The 24,702-nt window shown below is 43.8% G+C and overlaps 1 protein-coding gene across 1 annotated transcript in view; it reads left to right on the top strand.

Annotated features, from left to right (window-relative positions):
- Nucleotides 1–24,702, top strand: part of PWP1 (PWP1 homolog, endonuclein) — an 89,354-nt gene that overhangs the window by 4,781 nt on the left and 59,871 nt on the right. The window contains exons 3-6 of the mRNA XM_040345195.1: nt 3,161–3,348; nt 15,888–15,973; nt 18,333–18,429; nt 20,791–20,901. Of these exons, the coding sequence (XP_040201129.1) occupies nt 3,161–3,348; nt 15,888–15,973; nt 18,333–18,429; nt 20,791–20,901 (482 nt within the window). The remainder of the gene's footprint in view (nt 1–3,160; nt 3,349–15,887; nt 15,974–18,332; nt 18,430–20,790; nt 20,902–24,702) is intronic.

Raw genomic sequence — 24,702 nt, 5'->3', positions numbered from 1 at the left:
AGTAACAAACTGCTAAGGTGGCATTTTTTTGGGCAGAACAGGGCCAGGGCTAATAGCGGTGCCTTGAGCGCACTGCGCCAGAGTGTTGAATGGACTAAAGCACACTGACATCTGTACTGATCAGTATTTCCTTTTGAGAAAGTCATTTTAGGGCCCTGTCCATGTAAAAGTCCTTCCTATCTGGCTGTCTAGCTTTTACCTCATATTGGTTCCCACTGAAATATTCCCTAATTACAGTGGAGTAGTAAGTAATTCATATACTCACCACCAGTCACCTGGAGCCTGGGATGTGGAAGTAGACATCAGCTGTCTGCTCTCCTTAAAGCGGAGTTCCGCCTAAAATATTATTTAAACGACAGCAGCTACAAATATTGCAGCTGCCGACTTTTAAAAGAAGGACCTGTCCAGGGTGCCCGTGATTGTCCTCACCCGAAGCAGACCTGTCCCTCGGCTCTGGGTGGAGGCGCCGGTATCTTAAAGGGGTTGTAAAGGTTAATTTTTTATTTTATAAATAAGTTCCTTTAAGCTAGTGCATTGTTGGTTCACTTACCTTTTCCTTCAATTTCCCTTCTAAATGTTTTTTTCTTTGTCTGAATTTCTCACTTCCTGTTCCTCCTCAGTAAGCTGTTCAGTAAGCTGTTCTGGCTGACTAACCCCCATCCAGAACAGCTTGGATGATGGTGGCAAGTTTACTGAGGAGAAACAGGAAGTGAGAAATTCAGACAAAGAAAAAAACATTTAGAAGGGAAATGGAAGGAAAAGGTAAGTGAACAACAATGCACTAGCTTAAAGTAACCTATTTAGAAAATAAAAAACAAACCTTTAAAACCCCTTTAAGTAAGGGAATCGGGAAGTGAAGCCGTGTGTCTTCACCGCCTGGTTCCCTACTGCGCATGCGCGAGTCACAATGCACGTTCTGAGTGGTCCCTGCTGTCTTCTGTGACCTGTATGTCTCCCAGAAGAGAGCGGAGGGGCCAGACATGGTGTAGATCGCAGCGGAGACTGTGGCGATATTTCGCCATAAGTTGGAGAAAATACCAGTATTATACAGGTATCTGCTCCCCCCTGAAAGGTGCCAAATGTGACACCGGAGGGGGGGGGGAGGAATCCGGACAGCGGACGTTCCATTTTGGGGTGGAACCCCACTTCAAGTCCGGTGGGCAGGAAATCCTCAGCCAGACTTGCAGCTTGAGGAATTGCTACTCAGTCACAGTGCTTCCCCTTCTAAGCCTTCTGACTGACCACAAATCAACAGACAGCTTCCAGGCTCAGCTTCTGAGGAGCTCTGACTCCTGCACATTGTCGCCAGGCAGGACAATTGTAAGGACCTATATACAGAACCAGGACCACCATTAGAAAACATGGGACCCCAAAACAGACTACCTGATAGTGCCCTCCCCTCTTGCCCCCTACCATTGTTAGCAAACCGGTCCAGAGCAATAATGAGCACCCAATGCCAGAGTGAGTGTATGTAGACGGAAAGTGGCTTAAGGAGAACAGAAGCACTAAGATGCAAAATGTATCATTTTTTTTTTTAGAAGAAATCGCAATTCTTTATTATATAGTGCTTTAGCAAACTAAATGTAATTCAGATATGGTTCACGCTTACTTGTGTGAGGTTCTGTTAAATGCCTTAGCCTAATGTATAAACAGATTGGCCATTTGTCTTATGGTCCTATGGCTCTCAGGCTGCTGTGGTGCTGCAGGCTATGGTGGGAGGAGAAGCCCCACATAAGCCTTTGCTGCCTTCCTTCAACACATTTTCCCCTCCAGAGTGCTCCTCCAGCATTCCACACAGCACTACTTACCTTGCACCAACCATCTACGCTCACCCCAGTTCAGCTCATGCCAAACCAGGATACAGTTCTTTTTTAACTCACCTAGTCCCCATAGAAGGGTGGCCCTGCTATTATTGTCTACCCCATCATGTTTTACTCTATTTAACTATCCAAGTGGCTCCCCGTGCTTCCTTGCTAATGGTAAGCACCACAGACATGTTCTGCCCCCATTGTAATGCAAAATAATAAGCAGCTGGGTTGCACAGCTTCATTCATTACGACAGGGAGGGCCCACAGCGACCAATGACACTGACCACCTGCACCATGGAAGTGGATGGCACTGTGAAGGCTGCTCAACTGCTACTGTACACCATTACATCCTGGCACAAATCTGTGGGAGTACCTAAATCCAAGGTTGGGAACCGTGCTGATTTAAAGTGAACCTGCGCTTTGCTTCTTTCTAATTGGAACCCAGGATACCTGACTGCTGGAGATGGACTGTCCTTGTCTTTAGTGGGTTGCTCACCAAAAAGGAAGTTTGAGGCTATTGCAGGAGCAATATTAAAGAGGAACTTCACCCGGTGATAACAAAACGTCAGCAGCGACAATTGCTGCCTCTGCTGACTTTTAAGAAACACTTACCAGGCCATGAAGTCCAGCATTGTCTTCCATGCAGGGCTTCTGATCCTTCATGCCAACATCTTGTATCGGGATGTCGGCTATCATTTTCTGACCATTTAAAGCAAAAGCACCCTAATGCGCATGCGCAAGATCATGGCCTGCAAGGAGAATGGTCCTGGGATGTGTAATATGTATCTCAGGATGCTGCGAGGGGATGCTCTGAAGGCATGCAATCCTCGCCTAGGTGAGGAATTGAGAAGTGCAAATAAAAGTAATCTTGTAAAAAACAAAAATGTTATGTTGTAACAGACTGTTGGGGGGGGGGGGGGGGGTTGGTGATGAAATTATGTTACGTTTTATGTTTTTGAGAAGCTCTGTGCTGTGAGGAGGTGAGCATGCAAAACCAGGACGGGAAGCACCTTAAGGAGGCGGCAGTGCTAGAACAGTTGCAAGGATGGAGAGCCTGTTCGATCAAGCAGTACGGTATTACACCTCTAGAGCAGGGGTCTCCAAACTACAGCCTTCCAGCTGTTGTGGAACTACATGTCCCATGAAGCTTTGTAAAACTCTGACATTCACAGATATGACTAGGCATGGTAGGAATTGTAGTTCCTGAACAACTGGAGGGACATAGTTTGGAGACCTCTGCTCTAGAGTAAACCAGTATTTAACCCTTGTACCACTGCAAGGGCTCATTTTTAGCTTTAAGGAGGGTATCCGTTAATTACATCAGTTTCTTTCTTTTTTTTTTCCCCCTCCAGAGAACTTGAGGATAACGAAGATGAAGCTGGTGAGGAAGCAGAAGATACCATCGAGAATGCAGAGAAACCTGAAGATGAGGACGAGTCCTCCCAACCAGATGAGAATCAGGAGGAAAGCATATCCATTCTGAAAAATGATGAGCTTGCAGAATATGACCTGGACAATTATGATGAGGAAGGAAAAACCGGTACAAGATTATTAAAATCTATTGTAACTCAACAGTTGGTTAAGAATTGTTAGGCTATTAAAGCTGCCTTAGGGGCAATTAAAGCGGTGGTTCCCCCTTAAAAACAACATTTTTTTATTCCACTGCCCCCCCACATTCCATCACGATTAAGGCTATTATTTTTTTTTTCCTGCTGTACATACCTTATTACAGCATCTTCACCCGTGCATCCGGGTTGCGAGTCCCGCGGGAGTGGGCGTTCCTCACATGTGTTTGATTGACGTTTTGCCCAAAAACGCTCTCCCCCCTGTCGCGTAAGCCGCGTCACGGTTGGCGAAAGGAGCCGAACCGCGAGTCGGCACTATACTGCGCATGCGCATCGCCGTTCGGCTCCTTCCGCCAATCGTGACGCGGCTTACGCGACGGGGGGGGGAACTCGTTTTTGGGCAAAATGTCAATCAAACACATGTGAGGAACGCCCACTCCCGCGGGACTCGCAACCCGGATGCACGGGTGAAGATGCTGTAATAAGGTATGTACAGCAGGAAAAAAAAAATAATAGCCTTAATCGTGATGGAATGTGGGGGGGCAGTGGAATAAAAAAAAGTTGTTTTTAAGGGGGAACCACCGCTTTAACCACTTTACAACTGGGCCTATTTTGGCACTTCTCTCCTTCATGTAAAAATCGAATTTTTTTTGCTAGAAAATTAATCAGAACCCCCAAACATTATATATTTTTTTTTAGCAGACACCCTAGGGAATACAATGGCAGTCATTGCAACTTTTTTTCTTGCACAGTAATTGCGCAATAATTTTTCAAACGCCTTTTTTTTGGGAAAAAACGGTTTCAGGAATTAAGAAATAACAAAACGGTAAAGGTAGCCCAATTTTTTTGTATAATGTGAAAGATGATGTTACGCCGAGTAAATAGATACCTAACATGTCACGCTTATTTAGGTCAAATTACAGATGCATCTAAATTTTGTCTACTGGGATTCAATAATGCGTTTGCTACAAAAAAAAACTTGAACTGCTCTTCTATTCTTCATCTGCTCTATTTCTTCATTAGATCATGAGAAAATGGTAGCATGTTCTGTAGGATAGAGAACCAATTACCCTACTCACAACAATGGGAATTATCTCCTGACTCCAGTGCAGCTTATCCTCAGGCATCATCTGTCTTCTTCTGCACTGACATCATTTTTTATATTAATTCAAGCTGCCCACTTTCTTCTCTCTAGTCCTACAATTCACAGCGGAAAGTAAACATGTTAAACAAGACACACTAACTTGTACTTTCTCCTTTCCTCCCCGCTAGTACATACAGCATAGTTGTTTACTATGCAGTTGTCCTTTTCTTTTTCTTTTTTGGATTTATTGACATTTTCTCAAATCGCCTTTCAGGACAACCTTGGAGAGAGCGCAGCTCCGCCTCTTCTGTAGGAAACACCCACAGGCTTTAAATCCCTCCTCTTCCACCATGGCTTCAGTTATTGTGTTTCCTCCGCCATGGTGGAAGCATCAGGTTGGAGCCAGGGAGCTGCGTTCTCTCCAAGGCTGGAGACAGGCTTTTCCCTCATTGTTTTACCTTTTTTGTAAGGTGGTGACTGAACCATCCCAGCTCCTCCGCTGTACCTTTAAGGGGGGATGCTCCAGAGTCCTCTGGTCTCGCCTGCTCACGGGAGCTTTAGGATCCATAGGGGACGCTGCGTCTGGTGCCCGGAGTCCGCAGGTTTTGACCCCGGTGGTCGGGCAGGTACCGTTTCTTTCAAGAAACATGTCCTGCATGTCGGTTCCGGGTCCCGGTCTGGCGGGTGACGTCACGCCGGCGACGCGGCGTTTCCTGTGGAGGCGTGGCGCCCGTGGCTCCTGGCGCCTGGAACGCAGGGACTGGAGGGCGGGTTCTCTGACCGGCGCTTCCGTTTCCGGCTCCTATTGATGACGCGGAGCCCGGGAAATTCAAAAGCCCAGCGTTTTCCTCTACAGCTGTCTCTCTGCAATGGAGGAAAGAGTTACAGCGATGGCGGATGCAGGCGCCGCCAGCACCGGTCAGGCCCAGGTAAGAGGGGTACAATGGTGCCTTTATTCTTATCCTTATGGGCTTACTATTGTGTTTGGTTGTTTTCCTCCTTATGGGAGCCTGCTCTGCTCTGATGGAAGCCTATGCTGGGCCATCTAGCAGAAACTCTGGTGGTTGCTATGTTCTATCTTTCTTCTTAAAGGGGACATTTTTTCACTCTGGTGGTGGTATTAGCACGGTGGTGGTTTCCCTTGCTTAGCTAATAGAGCTTTGATTTAAGTCAGTTTAATTTCTCGTTTCAGGAGAAAACTGCTAGTAAATCTAAACCAGCAAATCCACCAAGCCAAAGGAAATGTCCTTCCTGTAAAAACCCTTTGAGAGACTCTTGGCAGAAAGCCATGTGTAGATCATGTATTAAAGACCTAGTTGAAGAGGAATCTTCTCAACAAATTAAAGAATTATTTTCATCTGTCAAGGAACTCTCGGACTCACTTAGTTCAGTGAAATCCATGCTAGTACAGAGTGCGGTCCATACTGAGCCCCAGCAACCACCAGCAAGCCCAAGAGCTTCCACCTCCAGGCCGGTAGTGGTGGACTCTGGGGATGAGGGGACAAGTACTCTTCCCTCACTTGTAGACTCTGAGGAAGAGGAAGAAGAGGATGCAGGCAGAACCTCTAAATATAAATTATCCCTGGAGGATGTGGATGAACTTTTAGGTGCAATCTACACTACCCTTGACATTCAGGAGGAAAGAGTACAACTATCAGTCCATGATAAAATGTACCAGGGTATGGATGACTCCAAACATAGAGTTTTTCCTGTTCATAAAGTGTTATCTGACACAGTTAAGAAAGAATGGAAAGACCCGGAAAAAGGTCCCTTCCTTCCTAAATCTCTTAAGAGAAGATTTCCCTTTGAAAACAAAGAAACTGAGGTTTGGAATAAGAAACCCAGAGTGGATGCTGCCTTTTCACAGGTTTCTAGAAGGACAGATCTGGCCTTTGAAGACATGGGGGTCTTGAAAGATGCGATGGACAAAAGAGCAGATGCTCTCCTTAAAAAAGCTTGGGACTCCGCATCCGCCAGCCTTAAACCAGCCATGGCTTCCACGGTGGTAGCAAGAAACCTGGAATGCTGGGTAGAGAAACTGAAGGGCCACATTGAAGCAGGCACCCATAGGAAAGACCTTTTAGACTCCTTTCCTCTAATCCTTAATGCAATTAAATACATGGCTGATGCATCAGCCGAATCAATTAAAATGGCAGCCAGATCCTTAGCACTTGTCAATTCAGCTAGGCGTGCAGTCTGGCTAAAAACGTGGTCAGGGGATACAGCCTCAAAGATTAAACTTTGTGGCATCCCTTTTTCAGGGGATTTTCTTTTTGGGCCAGACCTGGAAACAGTCTTAGATAGAACGGCCGATAAAAAGAAGGCTTTCGCAGCCAAGAAGAAACAGACGTTTAAAAAGAATTTTCGTGCTGTTCAACAACCCTACAAAAATAGAGAAGATGTCAACAAAAAACGTTGGATTCCTCAAAAGGGTAGGGGAAGAGGTGGGGTTCTCTTCAGATCTCCTCCAGATCAAACCCCTAAAGACAAATGACGTAACTACTCCAGTAGGGGGAAGACTGTCATCCTTTCTCCCTCAGTGGAGTCAAATATCCACAAGTCCTTTCGTGAAGAACATCATTTCACAAGGTTACAAACTGGAATTCTCGGAATGTCCGCCAAGCAGGTTTTACATTACAGCCCTTCCAAGAGACCAAGAAAAGGCTTCGGCCATGATGAACCTTTTACAGGATCTGATTCAACAAGAAGTCATTGTCCAGGTCCCGAAACAGCAGGAGGGTCGGGGGTTTTATTCCCATATATTTCTTGTAAAAAAACCTTCAGGCAAATACCGGTTGATTCTGAATCTAAAGATCCTGAACAGATCAATACGGTACAAACACTTCCGTATGGACACAATTTACTCCATCACAAAACTGTTGTCTCCAGGTTGCTTCATGGCATCCCTGGACCTAAGGGATGCCTATTTACATGTGCCAATAGCACCAGCCTCCCAAAAGTTCCTTCGCCTGGCCATCAATCTGGGAACATCAGTATGGCATCTCCAATTCAGGGCCCTACCATTTGGCCTGTCATCTTCCCCCAGAGTTTTCACAAAGATTATGGCGGAAGCCCTGGAGCCTCTAAAACTGAGGGGGATCTCGGTCGTGCCATACCTGGACGACCTATTATTCTTCGCAGATTCCAGGGATCAGCTTGTGACGAACCTCCAAACGTCACAGACTCATCTCAAAAATCTAGGTTGGATTTTGAACCTAGAAAAATCGCATCTAGATCCCTCTCGGGAGATGAGGTTTCTGGGCTACACCCTAAACTCAGTAGTGCAAAAAGTGTTCCTGCCTCAGGAAAAGATAGACAAAATCTTTTCAGCAGTGGGTCAGATCCAGACGAACCTTTCAGTACCAGTCAGAACAGTTATGTCAGTTCTGGGCCTTCTTACAGCTACAATTCCGGCAGTCCAGTGGGCAAGACTGCACTCCAGACCACTTCAGAAAAACATCTTGCAGGTCTGGTCACACCAGGTGCCGTTCGAGAAGCGTTTCAGACTTTCTGCGAAAGTGAAACGAGCACTATGGTGGTGGAGGGACCCTTCCAATCTAACGAAGGGTCTCCCATGGTTTTTTCCCCTGGACAAGCGTCTAACAACCGACGCAAGCTCCTGGGGTTGGGGAGCCCACCTGGAAGGTCAAACCGCTCAAGGCAAGTGGTCAAAAATAGAGGCAAGAAAATCGTCAAATTGGCGAGAATTGAAAGCCATTCATTTGGGTCTGATAGCTTTTCAACAGGAGGTCAGAGGACATCATGTACAGATTCTGTCAGACAATACGACAGCAGTGATCTATGTGCTAAAGCAAGGGGGAACCAGGAGCCAAGGGCTCATGGACTTAGCCAATCAACTTCTGTCATGGGCGGAAATAAATGTGGCCTCCCTATCGGCAGTCCACCTGAAGGGATCACAAAATCTCCTAGCAGATCTGCTAAGCAGAAAAAGAGTGATGGAAGCAGAATGGAGTCTGAACCAGGAGGTGTTCGATATAATATCGGAGGAATGGGGACATCCCCAAGTGGACCTATTTTCAAGTCAACAAAATGCGAAGGTCCAGGAATTCTTTTCGATTCACAGAATGGATCAGGCAGTGGGGATAGATGCCCTGGCACACCCATGGAATTACCGGCTGTGTTACGCCTTTCCCCCTTTTCCACTAATCCCTCTGGTCCTAAGGAAATTCAGGGAGGAAAACACCAATTTGCTCCTGATCGCTCCTTTTTGGCCAAAAAGGCCTTGGTTTGCAACACTTTTGAACCTGGCCTCAAAACCTCCCTGGAGATTACCATACAGGAAGGATCTATTGACACAGGGCTCTGTGTGCCATCCGGAAGCAAGCAGGCTACATCTAACTGCTTGGTTTCTGAAGAAGACCTTCTAAAATCTAAAGGACTTTCTGATAAAGTAGTTAAAACTCTACTATCAAGTAGAAAAGAGGTAACTAGGTCCATCTACCTCAAGGTATGGAAGAAATTTAACTCTTGGTGTTCTTCCAAAAGTTTCGAAATCAAGAGTACTATTTCAGTTCTGGAATTTCTCCATGAAGGAATGGAGAAAGGTCTAGCCGCCAGCACCCTGAAAACACAGGTAGCGGCTCTCTCAGTTTATCTTGAAAGATCTTTATCCAAAGAAACTTTAATTTCTAGATTTTTTAGGGCTCTGGCTCGAAATAGACCGATAGCCCTCAAAGTTTTCCCTTGTTGGGACTTATCTATTGTTTTGCAAGGTCTCACGGGAGCTCCGTTTGAACCTTTACAGAGTGCATCGTTAAAAAGTTTAGTTCTCAAAACAATTTTTTTAGTTGCCATTACATCAGCAAGGAGAATCAGTGAGCTCCAAGCTCTAGCAATTAAGGAACCCTTCCTTAGAGTTTTGCCAGACCGAGTGGTCCTTCAAACGGATCCAGCCTTCCTACCGAAAGTGGCCTCAACTTTCCATCGGTCGCAAGAAATAATTCTACCAACATTTTCCTCAGTTCCGGCTAATGCAGGAGAAGAAGCTTTCCATACACTGGATGTAAGGAGATGTCTGTTACAGTTCCTTTCCATCACCAAGGAGTTCAGGAAATCAAACGCTCTTTTTGTGGTATTCTCCGGTTCCCGAAAAGGGGAAAAAGCTTCTAAGAGTACGCTCGGTAGGTGGCTTAGACAAGCAATTTCTGAAGCCTATCAAGCAAAAGGAGAAGTTCCTCCTTCTGGGATCGCTGCTCACTCGACAAGGTCAACCGCAGTTTCCTGGGCCGAAAGGGCCGGTGCTACGCCTGATCAGATCTGTAAGGCTGCTACTTGGTCCAGTTTCTCAACTTTTATTCGGCACTACAGGTTGGACTTGCTGTCGGCCGCAGATCAAGCCTTCGGCAGGAAGGTACTGCAGGCAGTAGTCCCACCCTAGGGTAAGTTACTTGGTTATCCTCTCCAAGGTTGTCCTGAAAGGCGATTTGAGAAAGGCCTAGTTAGACTTACCGGTGACGGTATTTCTAAGAGCCTTTCAGGACAACCGCTATTTCCCTCCCTAAAATGTGTATAAAAAAGTAAAGTATGTATCTATCATGGTGTTGTGGTTCTCTGTGCTTTGTTTTCCAGTGCCGGAGGCCACACAATAACTGAAGCCATGGTGGAAGAGGAGGGATTTAAAGCCTGTGGGTGTTTCCTACAGAAGAGGCGGAGCTGCGCTCTCTCCAAGGTTGTCCTGAAAGGCTCTTAGAAATACCGTCACCGGTAAGTCTAACTAGGCCTTTCACAGTACAAGAAGATATTCATGTGCATAACATAGAGCTCAATAGTCATGATTCATAATCGTGAACAAAAGAAAGAGAAGAAAATAAAAATCAAATAAAAATTGCGCACACTCATGGAATGGCGCCAAACTTCGGTATTTAAAAATCTCCATAGGCGACGCTTTAACATTTTTTACAGGTTACTATTTTCGAGTTACAGAGGAGATCTAGTGCTAGAATTGTTGCACACGCTCTAACGCACGCGACAATTCCTCACATGTGGGGTTTGAACGGCGTTTACATATGTGGGCGGGACTTGCATGCGTGTTCGCTTCTGCGCGCAAGCTGACAGGGGCGTTTAAATTTTTTTTTTTTACACTTTTTTTTTTACATTTTTTTGACCACTTTTATTCCTATTACAAGGAATGTAAACATCCCTTGTAATAGGAATCTGTGCGACAGGTCCTCTTTATAGACCTCAATAAGACCCCACATCTCTCCTCCAGGCTTACAAGCATGAGATTGTGAAAAAAAATTCACAGATCTCAGGCCGACAGCCGCGATTGGGGCTTTGCTTACTTCTGGGTACCGAGCGTGACGTCATAACGTCGCGCCTGGGCCTCCGACGGTCATAGAGATGACTGGTGACCATTAATGTTTATAGTTTTCCCATACAGTGCAGTAAGAATGCAAAGGAACTTGTCTTGTGTTGCAGTTTAGATTGTTGGATAATTCTGGTGGCTGGGACAGTGAGGTATGGGGTGTAGAAAGAGGCTAGACTAGGTGAAGACTGAGAAATGTGGTCAGATACATTCAGTTTAAATGTGCTTGGTCACCAACTGGCTTGTTTGGCTAGTTACTTGGACTGGCTAGTTACGTATACTGGCTGCCGATTTGAAATATTGTGGTAGCATCCAAAGTGGTTTATTTGAAAGCTCTATCCTATTTATAGCATATAGTGTGGACCTGTATTGTGCAGAGTAAATGGTAACTAGTCTGATCAATATTCCAATCGCACACATTCCTGGTAAAATGGCTCATACTAAATGGTGGGTGCTGCAACGATTACCAGCTGGGTCCTGGAGACATCAAACAATCGAACATATTCTTGCACCTTTTGTTATGTGATAAAACTTTTTTGGATGTAATTAGATGATCCTTGGTGTGCTGGCGAATATTTTCAATTGTTAAATGGTAACTAGGTCTTAAGTTAAGCTATATTTACAATTTTATGTTTTAACCACTTCAATACCGGGCTTTTATACACACCTCAATACCGGGCCTATTCTAGCACTTCTCTCCTACATGTACAAATCATAATTCTTTTGCTAGAAAATTAGGCAGAACCCCCAAACATTATATATGTTTTTTTAGCAGACACCCTAGGGAATAAAATGGCGGTCATTGCAATGTTTTATATTGCACGGTATTTGCGCAATCTTTTTTCAAACGCCTTTTTTTTTGGAAAAATAACAAAACAGTAAAGTTAGCCCAATTTTTTTGTAAAATATGAAAGATTAGGTTACACAGAGTAAATAGATACCTAACATGTCACGCTTTAAAATTGCGCACACTCATGGAATGGCGCCAAACTTCGGTACTTAAAAATCTCCATAGGCAACGCTTTGAATTTTTTTTACAGGTTACCAGTTTAGATTTACAGAGGAGATCTAGTGCTAGAATTGTTGCTGGCACTCTAACACACGTAGCGATACCTCACATATGTGGTTTAAACAGCGTTTACATATGTCGGTGGGACTTACGTGTGCGTTCGCTTCTGCGCGCGAGCTACCGGGGACAGGGGCGTTTTAATATATATATATTTTTTACTTTATTTATTTTTTACACTTTTTTTATTTTTTATTTTTTTTTATCACTTTTATTCCTATTACAAGGAATGCAAACATCCCATGGAAAGCATGAGATCGGTGAGAAAAATGTCACGATCTCATGATCAGTGTTGCTCACTAGCCGCAATCGTGGCTTTGTTTACTTACGAGTACTCGGGCGTGACGTCATCACATCGTGCCCGGGCCTCCGACGATCATAGAGATGACTGGTGACTAAGGATGAGCTCCGGCGTGTTTGCATAGAACACGTGCAGAGCCCGCCAGGAAGTGAGCACGGCGCTGTGCTAATCACAGCCAGGGAGAGCGACATTGTCCCGATGCTCGGCTGCAGGGATCGTGAAATGTCTCCCTGGCTGTTATTAGCGCAGTGCCGTGCACACTTCCTGGCGGGCTCTGCACGTGTTCTATGCGAACAAGCTAGAGCTCATCCTTACTGGTGACCATCTGGTCACCAGTCATCTCTATGCTTCCTGCCTGCTCCGGACGATTACTTCTCCGGGCCCCCGATTGCACGGGAGAGCCCGGAGAAGCACCGGATGGCAGCGGGAGGGGGGGGGATGTCCCCTCCCGCCGCCTATAAGAACGATCAAGCGGTCTTATGGTGCGCAGGATCGCCGGCTGAAGACATGGATATCTGAATGATGCCTCTAGCTGCAGGCATCATTCAGATATTCCCCCGAGAACCCAGGATGTCATATGACGTCCACCCAGGATGGGAGATCCCATCTGTGGACGTCATATGACGATGGGTCGGTATTGAAGTGGTTAAAGCAGGGCTTGATAATTTTGCTTTAAATCTAGGAGACTGTTTTTTTTCTTTATCTAACAAATCTTATGGGTGGAACATGTAACCTAACTGTTCTAAAGATTAGCACCATTTTTATTTTATAGTTCTAATGTTCTGTACATAATCCATGCTTAATTTAATATGTTTTTATTTTGTAAAAGTCGAGTGACCATTATTTTGGAACCCCTTTTTTAATCAATGAAAGTAATACAAGACAACAGATTTGTCGGAGCGAGGTCACTGCAGTAGTAATTACAGCTTAATCAATTTACATTTGCCTCATCAGCTGGTGAGATGAGACAATTTTGTTCAGGATTGATTAGAAAGAATTGATTGGGACATGATACATGGTTTAGAGAAGGAAGGCAAAAAGCTGAAATCTCTTTTTAAAAGACTGGATAGAGAATTTGAGGAACTAAAGAAGAACCCCAGCCACAGCGTGCTTCTAAACTGACCATGTAATCTGAATTTGATGCAGTTTTAGAAATGGAAGACTTATCGTGTGAACCCAAGTTTAGAAAAGCATTGATTTTCTTTTGTTTTAAAGTGATTGTAAAGTCTTTTGTTGTTTTTTTTTTTTTTAAGGTAAAAATAACAAACATGTCATACTTGCCTGCTCTGTGCAGTAGATTTGCACAGAGCAGCCCTGATCCTCCTCTTCTTGGGTTCGATTTTAGTGCTCCTGGCCCCTCCCTCCTGTTGAGTGCTACCATAGCAAGCAGCTTGCTATGAGTGCACCCGAGCCAAGCCACAGCTCCGTGTGTCCCCTGCCCCCTTTCTTTTCTCATTGGTTCTGTGCTACTGTCTCAGCCAATGAGGAGGGGAGTTCCGGTCAGCCGAGTGTCTCGTGCAACATTGCTGGATTTAGATGGGGCTCAGGTAAGTATTAGGGGGGGCTGCTGCACACAGAAGGACTTTTATCTTAATGCATTAAGATGAAAAAGCTTCTGACTTTACAATCACTTAAAGTCAAGAAAGGTCATAGTCCAACAGAGTGGGCAGAGGTGATACAGTTGAAGGCTGTGAGTAGTGGTAACACCCTTTAGGGCCTTATGCACACTGAGCAATTAGCCTGGTGCATGACACCCATAGTATTTAGGTGCGGGTAGAAGGCATAGGCATACCGTCCAGTTTTGCTATCGGCAGCCTGTAGATATACATTGCGGTTTGGTCTGGAATGGATCTGAAAAGCTGACAGAGAGATACAGATTGAACGTCTGTGTAAAAGGATTCCAAAGCCCTACTTCAGCTTAAGATATTTAAAAAAAGAGGCCCTACGAAACCTAAAATAACAATAATCGGCCCTGAATGCACTACTTCCACCTACATCCAGCCCTACCCCCCCCAGACTCACCATTCTGCAATCCAGTGCTTCTTTTCTTCTGGGTTGAACAACAAGCAGCAAGATCAGTGATCTGTCCCTTGGGGGTAGTTCACAAAGTCGCCCTAAAATTGAAATTACATGGTATAGTACTGTGCATTTTAAAATAATTTCTGTTTTATCCTGCTGATTTAAGCCTTTCGCTGCCAGGCCCAGTGCTCCATTTTTACACTTAGGTGGCCAGACCTTTTTTTCCATTTTTTTTCTCATTGCTTTTTAATTTTTACCTTCAAGCTTTCAGAGTTTGTTAAAGACCCCCCAAACCATATATTTTTTTTCTGAAAGCACATGACCAGAAGAATACAAATAAGGTGCTACTGATTTTTAGGGCACAATGATATTTGTTGCGCACATGTTTTAAAAACAACATTTTCGTTAAAAGTACACTAAAATCATTATTAGCAGCTAAAAACACAGCACATTTTTCAATATTTCTATTAAATATAAAAGCTTGACCTGTATTATGTTAATAATTAACAAATATTTTTATTTTAAGATTACGCCTTTTTGCAAAATGGTAAAAACTGAACGTATGCAGAAATGTAAATTACCACATTTCTCAAAAAATCGGAAAGGTTTTCATTGTTCCCTTACAGCTTTCAGAGTTTGTTAAAGACCCCCCAAGCCATATATTTTCTGAAAGTTTAGGACCAGTAGATGCTACTGATTTTTAAGGCCCCACGATATTTGCACAAATTTTTACCAAATCTAAAAATATACTAAAATCATTGTTGGCAGATATAAACAGCAAATTTTACAAAATTCCTGCTCCGTTCCTACAAAATATAAAGGCTTAACCTGTATTGAGTTAATAAATAAATATGTGTACATTTAAAATTGTAACTTTTTGAGAAATAGTGAAAATCAGATGTAAGCAAACATTTCTCAAAAGATAGGAAGATTTTTCTTTTTCACTTACAGCTTTCAGAGTTTGTAAAAGACTTTACTTGTAGCTTTTCGAATTTAAAAAGACCCCTCAAACTGGACATTTTCTGAAATCACATGACCTGTAGAATAAAAAAAAAGTGCTTCTGATTTTTTTTTGGGGGCCCCGTAATAATTGTGCAAATGTTCATCATATTGCTATTTAAAAAAAAAAATACACTAAAATCATTATTAGTGTACATAAATGCAACATAACTTACAAAATTCTTGCTGAACTACTACTAAAGCATCATTCACATGTGGCATACTAAACTACGCCCATGGAGGGCCATGTTTACCCGATCAGGGATTCACAGGTGTTTTGTGCATCCCCGTACAAATTGGGATGCAACTGCTGCACAGGCATAGCTACTGTTCCCAATCTGACATTCGTGTACGTGTGGTTACATGGCCCCGAACGCAGAAAGTGCAAGCTCAGGGACATGCATGAGGACCTACATGGATGTTGAATTCGGAGCAACAGCTCTGTTCATGCAGGTGCTACATCCCAAATGACATGAAGCAGCTGCTGTGTGATAAAGCCACTTCACTCATGGCAGTGCACCTGAATCATAATAATTGGCTATACTCCTGGCGCTGAATAAAATGTAAATTCTAAATACGTAAGATAAGTCCTCAAGGTGACTTACACCTCATTGGACTTAACCCATTGTAAGCCAGCACTTTTAAAAAAAGTGGCTGAGTTCTTGGAGTGCTGTTTTAAACATTAACGGATAAATGCTATTAAATCTTATGTCTTTCTAGATGTTGCGAACCTTGGAGACAGTCTGGCTGGTCTTACTGTATACAGCTGCAACGAGCAGGATGCTTATGTCACCCTAAAAGATACCGTATGTATATATGTATTTGTGTGTCTCCACCTTGTAAAATCAAGTAAAAATTAAAAAATGTAGAGCTATTGATTAGGGACACTGTGCCCTCCGAGTCAGTTCAAATGCAAAACGCAACATGCTTCATCACACCAAACACGTTGATTGTTCTGTGACTGATTGGTTATATGTAGTTTGATGTAGCAGCTTTTTTGCTTCGAATGACATTCACAGGAACAAAGGTGGAGCTGACGGGTCTCATGAAAGGTTTATGAGATGTAGGCTATAAAAGCGAAAATATAGTTTATTTTCAGTGAGCACATATTTTGAAGTATTTTTGCAGTGTTTATCTGAAAGTAATTTTTTGTAATTCTCACATTCTTACATTTTTGCATTTCTATATCTTTGTTATTATATTAAATGTAGAGATTTGTAGAGTAGCCCCTAGAGGTAGGCTCGATTAGCGAATAAACTCACTCGCTTTGCTCCCTTGCTTAACAACTGCTGAGATAACGTTGTCAATGTTGGTTTGAAACATTTATTACTCTTTTTTTAATTGTATTTATCTGCCCTGTTTGGGGGGGGGGGGCTTTGGTGAGACATCAGGAGTCTATACAGACCCCTGATAGCTCCCCTTTTGAGTTACAGAAAGGGACTGAGCTGCACTGGAGATGAATGAATAGGAGACATATATTGTCTCCTTCCTCCACTCTCCATCCTGACAAATGCAAACTCGTGCAAATGCTTGGTATCGGCACCGAAACTAGTATCGGTGCAACCCTAGTCTACAAGTGTATATTATAAACTTTGAAAAGACTATATATTCCCTTTTTAATATAGACTTATCAGTGTTGACGTCCTTGGATTGAATTGTTTATACTTGGATGTTGCCATGGTTTTGCACAGTGGCCCTGGACCTCCTTTTCTGGGGCCCTCTGCTGGCACTCCTGGTTCCTCCTCTCCTCTGAGTGCCCCCATAGCAAAGCAGCTTGCTATGGGGGGTACTTGTGCAGGCTCCATCCTGAGCTGGGCTATGTGCGTCTGTAGACACACTGCATAGCTGGGCCCCGCCCTCTCCCCGCAGGAATTGACTGACAGCATTTAGTTAACAGTTATACAAGTGCAAAAGAAATATCTGTAGATCCAGAAATCGGTTGAGCTTGCAAATTTCTGCACACTCTGCAGCACTGTATTAAGCATTTTCAACCCTGGCCAGTTCTCTTTTGAAGTGTTACTGAACCCCTGGACCCTGCATTCACTATATCTGGTTTCCCACAGTACACAGAACATGGAAATGCAATTATTTTAGTAAATATAAACTGCTAAATACCCTTTCTCATCAGCAGTATACAATAGTTTTGTGACTTCTATCAGTGTCCGGCCAAGCACTGGTTAAAGCTTGTAGCAGGAGTTTCCATTCTCCTCTGACTGTTCTATTACGCTGCATGACCCCTGACCCTCTGTCTGCATAGTGCTGATTGGACCTGTGCCGATCACATGCACCCTCCCAAGAAAAACTCTCTAGCAATACACACAAAACTGAACATGTGCAGAGTGCCCCCAAGCCTCTATACTATCAGGAGATACTTTGGGGACTGTGAAATAAGGGGAGGATCAGAGAAGACAGGATCAAACCGTCTTTTTACACAATGTACAGGATTAACCCCTTAGGTTCTACCGTGAGTATAACAAATATGCTTTACTGCATATATAGATTGATTTTACTGTTGTGGGTTTAGTAACACTTTAACTATGGAACACCTCCCCCCAACTTATCGAGATAAAAGGAGGAGATGTTTTATATTCCTAGCACACTTCCTGTGCTAGAGTGACACAGCTGCTCTTCCATAGATACAATACAGTTATTGAGTGTTGCCACCCTAGGACAGAAAATGTGTAATGCCCCTTTCACACTTGTTTGACTTGGGACTGCAAAGTCGCATGAAAAGTCATACCCCATGATTTCCAATGAGTACCATTCATATATGTGCCACTTCAAAGTGGTCCCTGTACTACTTTAGTCCAACTTTGATGTGAGTTGAGGTCCAAAGACCTCAAGTTTACACAGGAATTTCCTGAAATTGTGGCAAAATCGTGTGACTTTAAAGTCGCGGCAGTGTGACAGGGGCATTACTTGCAGTATCCTCAGATTAAAAAAGAACTAATGCAGCAACCCTGTTTAACGACTGGTAAGCTGCAATATATTACATTTTTAACCTTGGGTTTAATGAACGATTTCTAAGTTTTGCTTGTTTTACATAAATCTTTCCTTTCTCTGTTTAAATTGTGTTGGTTTGTATTGTTTCCTATTTTTGTACTGGAACGTTTGTATAATGCTGTGATTTGTAGGCAATAAAATGAATCTTATACAATTTTGTAGGAACAGTATGAAACAGAAGATTTTGTTATTAAATCCACTGACAACCTCCTGGTCTGTGGTCGAGCAGAGAAAGACCACTGTAGTCTTGAAATTCATGGTAAGTACACTTCACTGACTGTCAAAACTTTGTTGGCTGCTGGGAAATGCATCTTCTTATGGGCGGTTGCATAATTTTCTGTCTTGCAGGCAGTAATAACAGCAAGAGGTTAAAATGTATGTAACGGTAACCCCCCCCCCCCCTAAAATAATAAATAAGGGATACCCCAATACCATTCTTTTAACACCAAGTACTCGCTGATACCTATTGCCTAGCAAGAGTAGGTAAAAGGGTGGTTTGGGAGGTGGGGGTGCAGGAGAGTTGGGTGAGGCTGGGGTAGGGTGTAAGTGAGGGTAGGGTGGGGGGGAGTAGGAGGGTAAATCAGGGTTGGGGGCGGGGAGTAGGAGGGTAAGTGAGGGCAGGGGGCGGGGGAGTAGGAGGGTAAGTGAGGGCAGGGGGGGAGAGTAGGAGGGTAAGTGTCATTTTGGTGAGATACTCCCAATAGGAAAGCATGTCTAAAAGAAGGCAGACCCTGCCATTTTACTCATTAGAGCCCTGCAGTGATTCATAATTATGAAACCACTCCCGTTGGACTCATTTACCACATGGACACAGTCAAACACACAGGGATTTCTTCAGAATAACAAAAGGTAGGAATCTGCAATAAAGTTTGTTAAAAATCCTTACAATATACACAGATCACCCAGAGGGGAATGTTTTTTTTTTTCTCAACAAAAGTGGAGTTGCTCTTTGAGTATAGCAGACTCTTCTCTGACAATCAGTCTTTTCAGATAAGGAGTCAGACCTCACACAACCATTGGCTCTGCTTTGTAAGATCATGTGTGAGGGGAGCGTTCTCAAGTGTCAGAAATTGCATGTTCAAAGTGAATTATATTTTGGGGCTCCTGGGAAACATCTAAAGGTGGCTACACATGTATTGAAATTCAGACGGTTCAGTAGGGACTGGCCAAATTTTCATCTGTGTGTGGCCCTCCCTATTCAACAGAAGCCGATTGGCCTTGCTTGAAAACTACTTCGATGAGCTCCTGCAGTCAATGGGCTGCAGGTGCTGATTAGCGTATTTTGATTACGGAGAGTCCGTGCTGTCAGAACACAGTGCCACAGCAGGAAGAATTCTTCCATTCACCTCTCTTGTGCGGATGAGGGAATCCTTTTTTTTTTTTTTTTCAGCCCCTCGGCTGAAAAAAAAAAAAACTAAGCATTTATACTTGGCTTAAAGTGGAACTTTACTCAAAAGAAAAGTTTCGCTTTTCAGCCCACCAACCCACTCCCTATCCCCCCCCCCCCGACCACCACTTTCAAGTACCCAGGTGATCCAAGTGGAAGTTTCCCCTCCCCTTTGCTCGCAGCCTTCTAGGACATATCACAGGTTCCATAAGGCTGCAGGACCATTTATAAAGTGCAGTGCGGCTCACAAATGCGCAGAGGGAAGCTGGCTGTGAGGCCGCAAGAAGTCACAGCTGGCTTCCCTTAGTAAACATGGCAGGGACCGGCAGACTGGTGAAGAACCTGCCCAGGTGATGACAGTGCTGCATCCCTAGACAGCTAAGTGTCCTCTTATTAAACGTCAGCAGCTATAGTATTTGTGGCTGCTGTGTTTTCATTTTATTTAATCTTTTTTGGGGTGGTACCTGCAGGTATATATTAGCAATTGTTAGTCTGATATGTGTGCTCCTTTAGTTGGCCCCTTGGCTGCCTATTAGGTCTGTACTTAACGTACATCTATAAGAGCTTGTTCACACTTTCTGCATGATAAAACTGTCCATTTTTCCATGTGGGCTGGTCTCTGTTGTGTGCCGAAAATGGTGGCGGGCGGTGCTTTGCATTGCAACCTTAACCTTTTTCTTTTTTTTGCTTTACTGAAATGTCAAATTCACATTTGTATGCACCAAAAAAATGGTTCATTATGGAAAAATGACTAAGGCCCCTGTGGGCTGAAATGCATTGGCACATTTGTACACCACTTTATAGAAGACAGTAAGGATTGCGGTTTTCTTTTGAGTCACCAAATTACTGACTCTTCCATTTGTCCGTTTTACATGTTGTGGAAAAATGCATTTTTACACAGTGTTCTGCCACTCCCCTCGGGGGAATGTTGTAAGGTGAAGATGGTACATAGAATACAGTTGTTTTTTATGTGCTTATGCCATAGCTGGCATTGATCAGATGCAGAAAAATACTAGTCGCCGCATATAGTGTGAATGAGCCCAAGTCGTGATTGGCAGCCCAACGGCAAACTAAAGGAGGCTGACAATGCGGCAGCTAATCGCAAAGCCTAAAAACTTAGTGTTGTCAGCCTCAAAGGGGAAGTGCTATTACTGGTAGGATCTCTGGTTAAGAAACTTTTGAATAGTGAAACTTCTGTTCATTTTTTACTTTGAGTTATTTTTTGTTTCCCAGTGTACAACCATGAAGAGGACTCTTTCTACGTTCACCATGACATTCTGATACCAGCTTACCCTCTGTGCACTGAGTGGCTGAACTTTGACCCAAGCCCAGAAGAAACTACAGGTAACTGTTATAAATTATAGAATGCTATGAAGTTGGTGTGCTCAAGTGTGCTCAAGTGTATGCTTCACAAAGTAACCTAAAATATATATAAACTCTGACAATGAAATTTCCTCTTTAATCCTTTTTGGACTGTTAAATATACCATGGTAATGCTTTTGTTATAGCTGTTTGAAAAGTGCAAAAAAAACAAACAATGATCTTGTCAGTAAGACCCCTTTCACACTGGGGCAGTAGCGGTAAAGCGCCGCTAGTTTTAGCTGCTCTTTACCGCTGTTATAGCTGCGCTTTTTGGCCGCTAGCGGGGTGCTTTTAATGCTTTGCAGGCGCTTCGGCATCGCTGCCCATTAATTTCAATGGGCAGGGGTGTTTTGGAAGTGGTGTATACACCACTTCTGCACCGCCCAAAAATGCTGCTTGCAGGACTTTTTTTATTTCCTGCAAGCGCACCGCCCCAGTGTGAAAGCACTCAGGCTTTTACACTGAGGTGGCCTGAGAGGCGCTTTACAGGTGCTATTTTTAGCGCTAAAACGCCTGAAAAGCGCCCCAGTGTGAAAGGGGTCTAAAATCTTGTCAGCTGATAATTTTTGGTGTTCTCTGCCTGTACTGCACACTTATCAGTCAGCATTGCTCTCGGTTCTCTCTGTGGATTACAGAACAAATCTACTGTTTGTTATTTGGAAGAGGAAAGAGGGCAGTGTTCTCTAGTCCTGTCCAAGGATGACTATGTTGCTCCTTTAGGTTTCCTTGGCCGACCACTTTGTATATGGTCGCAAAGTTGCCTGTTTCTTTGTGCTTCTTCAAATGAGCTTTAAAGGCACAACTTGAAACCCCAGTCTGCTTTGAAATTTTTGCCTGGGAGAGACCCTGCTGATGCAGTATAACTACCTTGTGTCTTATTGCTGTGCTCAGTCTTGTAATGGTGTATGACCTGTGACCTAAAACTATCTTCCACAACCTCCCCTCACTTACAGAGTTTGGCTGTTTCTCACCCAGGTTTATGCCTCTCACACAGCTGTTTCAGTTAGTGTTTGTAAACCTAAAAAAAAAGTTATGTCACTGCCTCCTAAAAGTGATGTAATATCCATTGTAATGTGGCTTTTTTTTGTCAGTCCTGCCTGTGTTGTACAATACCTGGTTGATCCTGCCTCTGTCCTGCCTCCTGAGAATAAACTGACCACACTAGCATGGCTGCCAATTTATGCTACTGTGGTCAGTTTACATCTTGTGTCCTCAAGCTGTTAATTCAGGCACACTGTGCTAGAGAGCACAGTGTGCCTATATCCTCTGTAATCTGCATAAAGCCACACCCCCTCCAGCCAGTCCTGCCCTCCTCTCACTGCACTAGACTGGGGATCCCGCTATGTGTCATCACCATGAAAACACAGTGAGAAGCAGTGGCAACGTTATTTCCATGTAGTGGCTTCACTCCCACCAGCAGATCCGTGGATCGATAAGTAAGCTGCAGCGATTATGTGACTTGCAATTCAGATGCCAGGGATTATACTATAGCAGGGATCCTCAAACTACGGCCATCCAGCTGTTGCGGAACTACACATCCCATGAGGCATTGTAAAACGCATCCACCTTATGACATCCCACCAATAAGTGTGGGGTGGATATAGTCCTACAAATCAACCCAGTCCTGCGAGCCACTAATAGCAACTCCTATGAGCTGACCCCCAATGGAGGCCACAACTTCTTATGGTAAACACACCAGAGTAATCCAATGTAGTGTGCTCCAGCATGTGCAAAATAGGTAAAAGTGATATGGGTTTATGCAGGGTACTCTTTTGCCCATTAACTATGTCCCCTGACCTATCCCTCAGCCGGTATATATAAAGAGAAAAAAAAATGTGCGTGTGTATTTAGCTATTTGCGGAGGATTTCAACATTCGGTTAGAACTTTTACTACAGTCTTTGTCCCAATTAAAGAGGTTTTAAACCTCGAAAAAAAAAAACCCTGAAAGACAAAGGCATAATGAGCTAGCATGCATCGCATACTAGTTCATTACCAATATTTACCTTGAATTGGCGTTGGCCCTCCGAGTACAGCGCGGCCATCTTCCACCGGAGTTACTTCCGGGTTCGCGGCTCCGGCGCTGTAATTGGCCGGAGCCGCGATGACATCACTCCCACGCATGCGCACGGGAGCCTCCAGTCACGGCACAACTCCTGAAGAAAAGGCACCAGCGGCCGTCTCTTCAGTGTGCATGCGCCAATGACGTCGGTACCGTGTTTCCCCGAAAATAAGCCCGGGTCTTATATTAATTTTGGCAACAAAAGACACAGTAGGGCTTATTTTTGGGGTAGGTCTTACATGTAATGTGCTGTCTTCTCTCCCCCTCTCTCGACCTGCCTGTTAGGAATCCCCAGTGTGAACTGAGCTAAAATGCTTGTAAAATCTTGTAATCCACTCTATTACTGTAGTATATAATGTACAATGTGTGTATTTCTGTAATATAATTGTGCCAAATACCTTCATTATAGCGCCGCTCTGCGCTTTTGTGACCTGCCGGAGCTCTCTTCCCTGCATTTATGTTACAGAAACACACACATTGTACATTGTGTACTACTGTAATAGAGTGGGTTATAGGATTTTAAACTAGGGTTTATTTTCAGGGTAGGGCTTATATTGCAGTCCTCCTGGAAAAGTACGCTAGGTCTTATTTTAGGGGTAGGTTTTATTTTCGGGGAAACAGGGTAGCAGCACATATACTGAATATCTTCTAAATGTAGGAGATATTAAGGGTACCTACAGGTAAGCCCTTGTTATAGGCTTACCTGTATGTAAAAGTGGTGTAACAGGGTTTACAACCAGTTTAAGGAGATTCACCCCTCTAGTCATACCGATGAACATTCTCATTTAGATTTAAAGTGAAATGAGAGTCGCCATTTTAGGGCTGTCCCCAGAACAAGCGAAGAAGGGAAATCAACCTTCCTTCCTTTGGGAGACTTTCCCTAACTTTTCATGTTCCTATTGGACAGAAAGTTAAAGCGGGGGTTCACCCTTAGAGGGCACTTTTCCCCCTTAGATTAATGCTCGTTTTCTCTAGGGGAATCGGCTATTTGTTTTAAAATATGTGCAGTACTTACCCGTTTACGAGACGCATCCTCTCCGTCGCTTCCGGGTATGGGCTGCGGGAATGGGCGTTCCTTCTTGATTGACAGTCTTCCGAGAGGCTTCCGATGGTCGCATCCATCGCGTCACGATTTTCCGAAAGAAGCCGAACGTCGGTGCGCAGGCGCAGTATAGAGCCGCACCGACGTTCGGCTTCTTTCGGCTACGAGTGACGCGATGGATGCGACCGTCGGAAGACTGTCAATCAAGAAGGAACGCCCGCTCCCGAAGACCCATACCCGGAAGCGACGGAAGAAGATGCATCTCGAAAACGGGTAAGTACGGATCATATTTTAATACAAATAGCCGATTCCCCTAGACCGAACGAGCAGGAATCTAAGGGGAGAAAAAAAAAATTTAATAAATGGGTGAACTCCCGCTTTAATGGAAATTTCCCCAGTGGTACTCAGACAGCAAAAAATTAACTCCACCCAAAGTAAAAAAAGAAAAAAGTTCACAAGAAAGACAATTTAATATAATTTTACTACATTTGGTATTTTGGTTTTTCACACAAATTGCAATTCAGATGGATTTCATACAAAGTAAAAATAAAATATTAATTTGCTTATGTCACATTACTTTAATGCAAAGGCCGGTAAAGGGGTTAAACTTCTAAGCACATCTGACACCTGTATCCCCCTCCCTTGTTCTGGTCAGCTCACTGCCTTATACATATATCACAG

The sequence above is a fragment of the Rana temporaria genome, chromosome 3 (assembly GCF_905171775.1).
Source record: "Rana temporaria chromosome 3, aRanTem1.1, whole genome shotgun sequence".
In the NCBI taxonomy this organism is placed as follows: Eukaryota; Metazoa; Chordata; class Amphibia; order Anura; family Ranidae; genus Rana; species Rana temporaria.
Note: the sequence above shows the minus strand (reverse complement) of the source record. Positions and strands in the feature narration are given on the sequence as shown.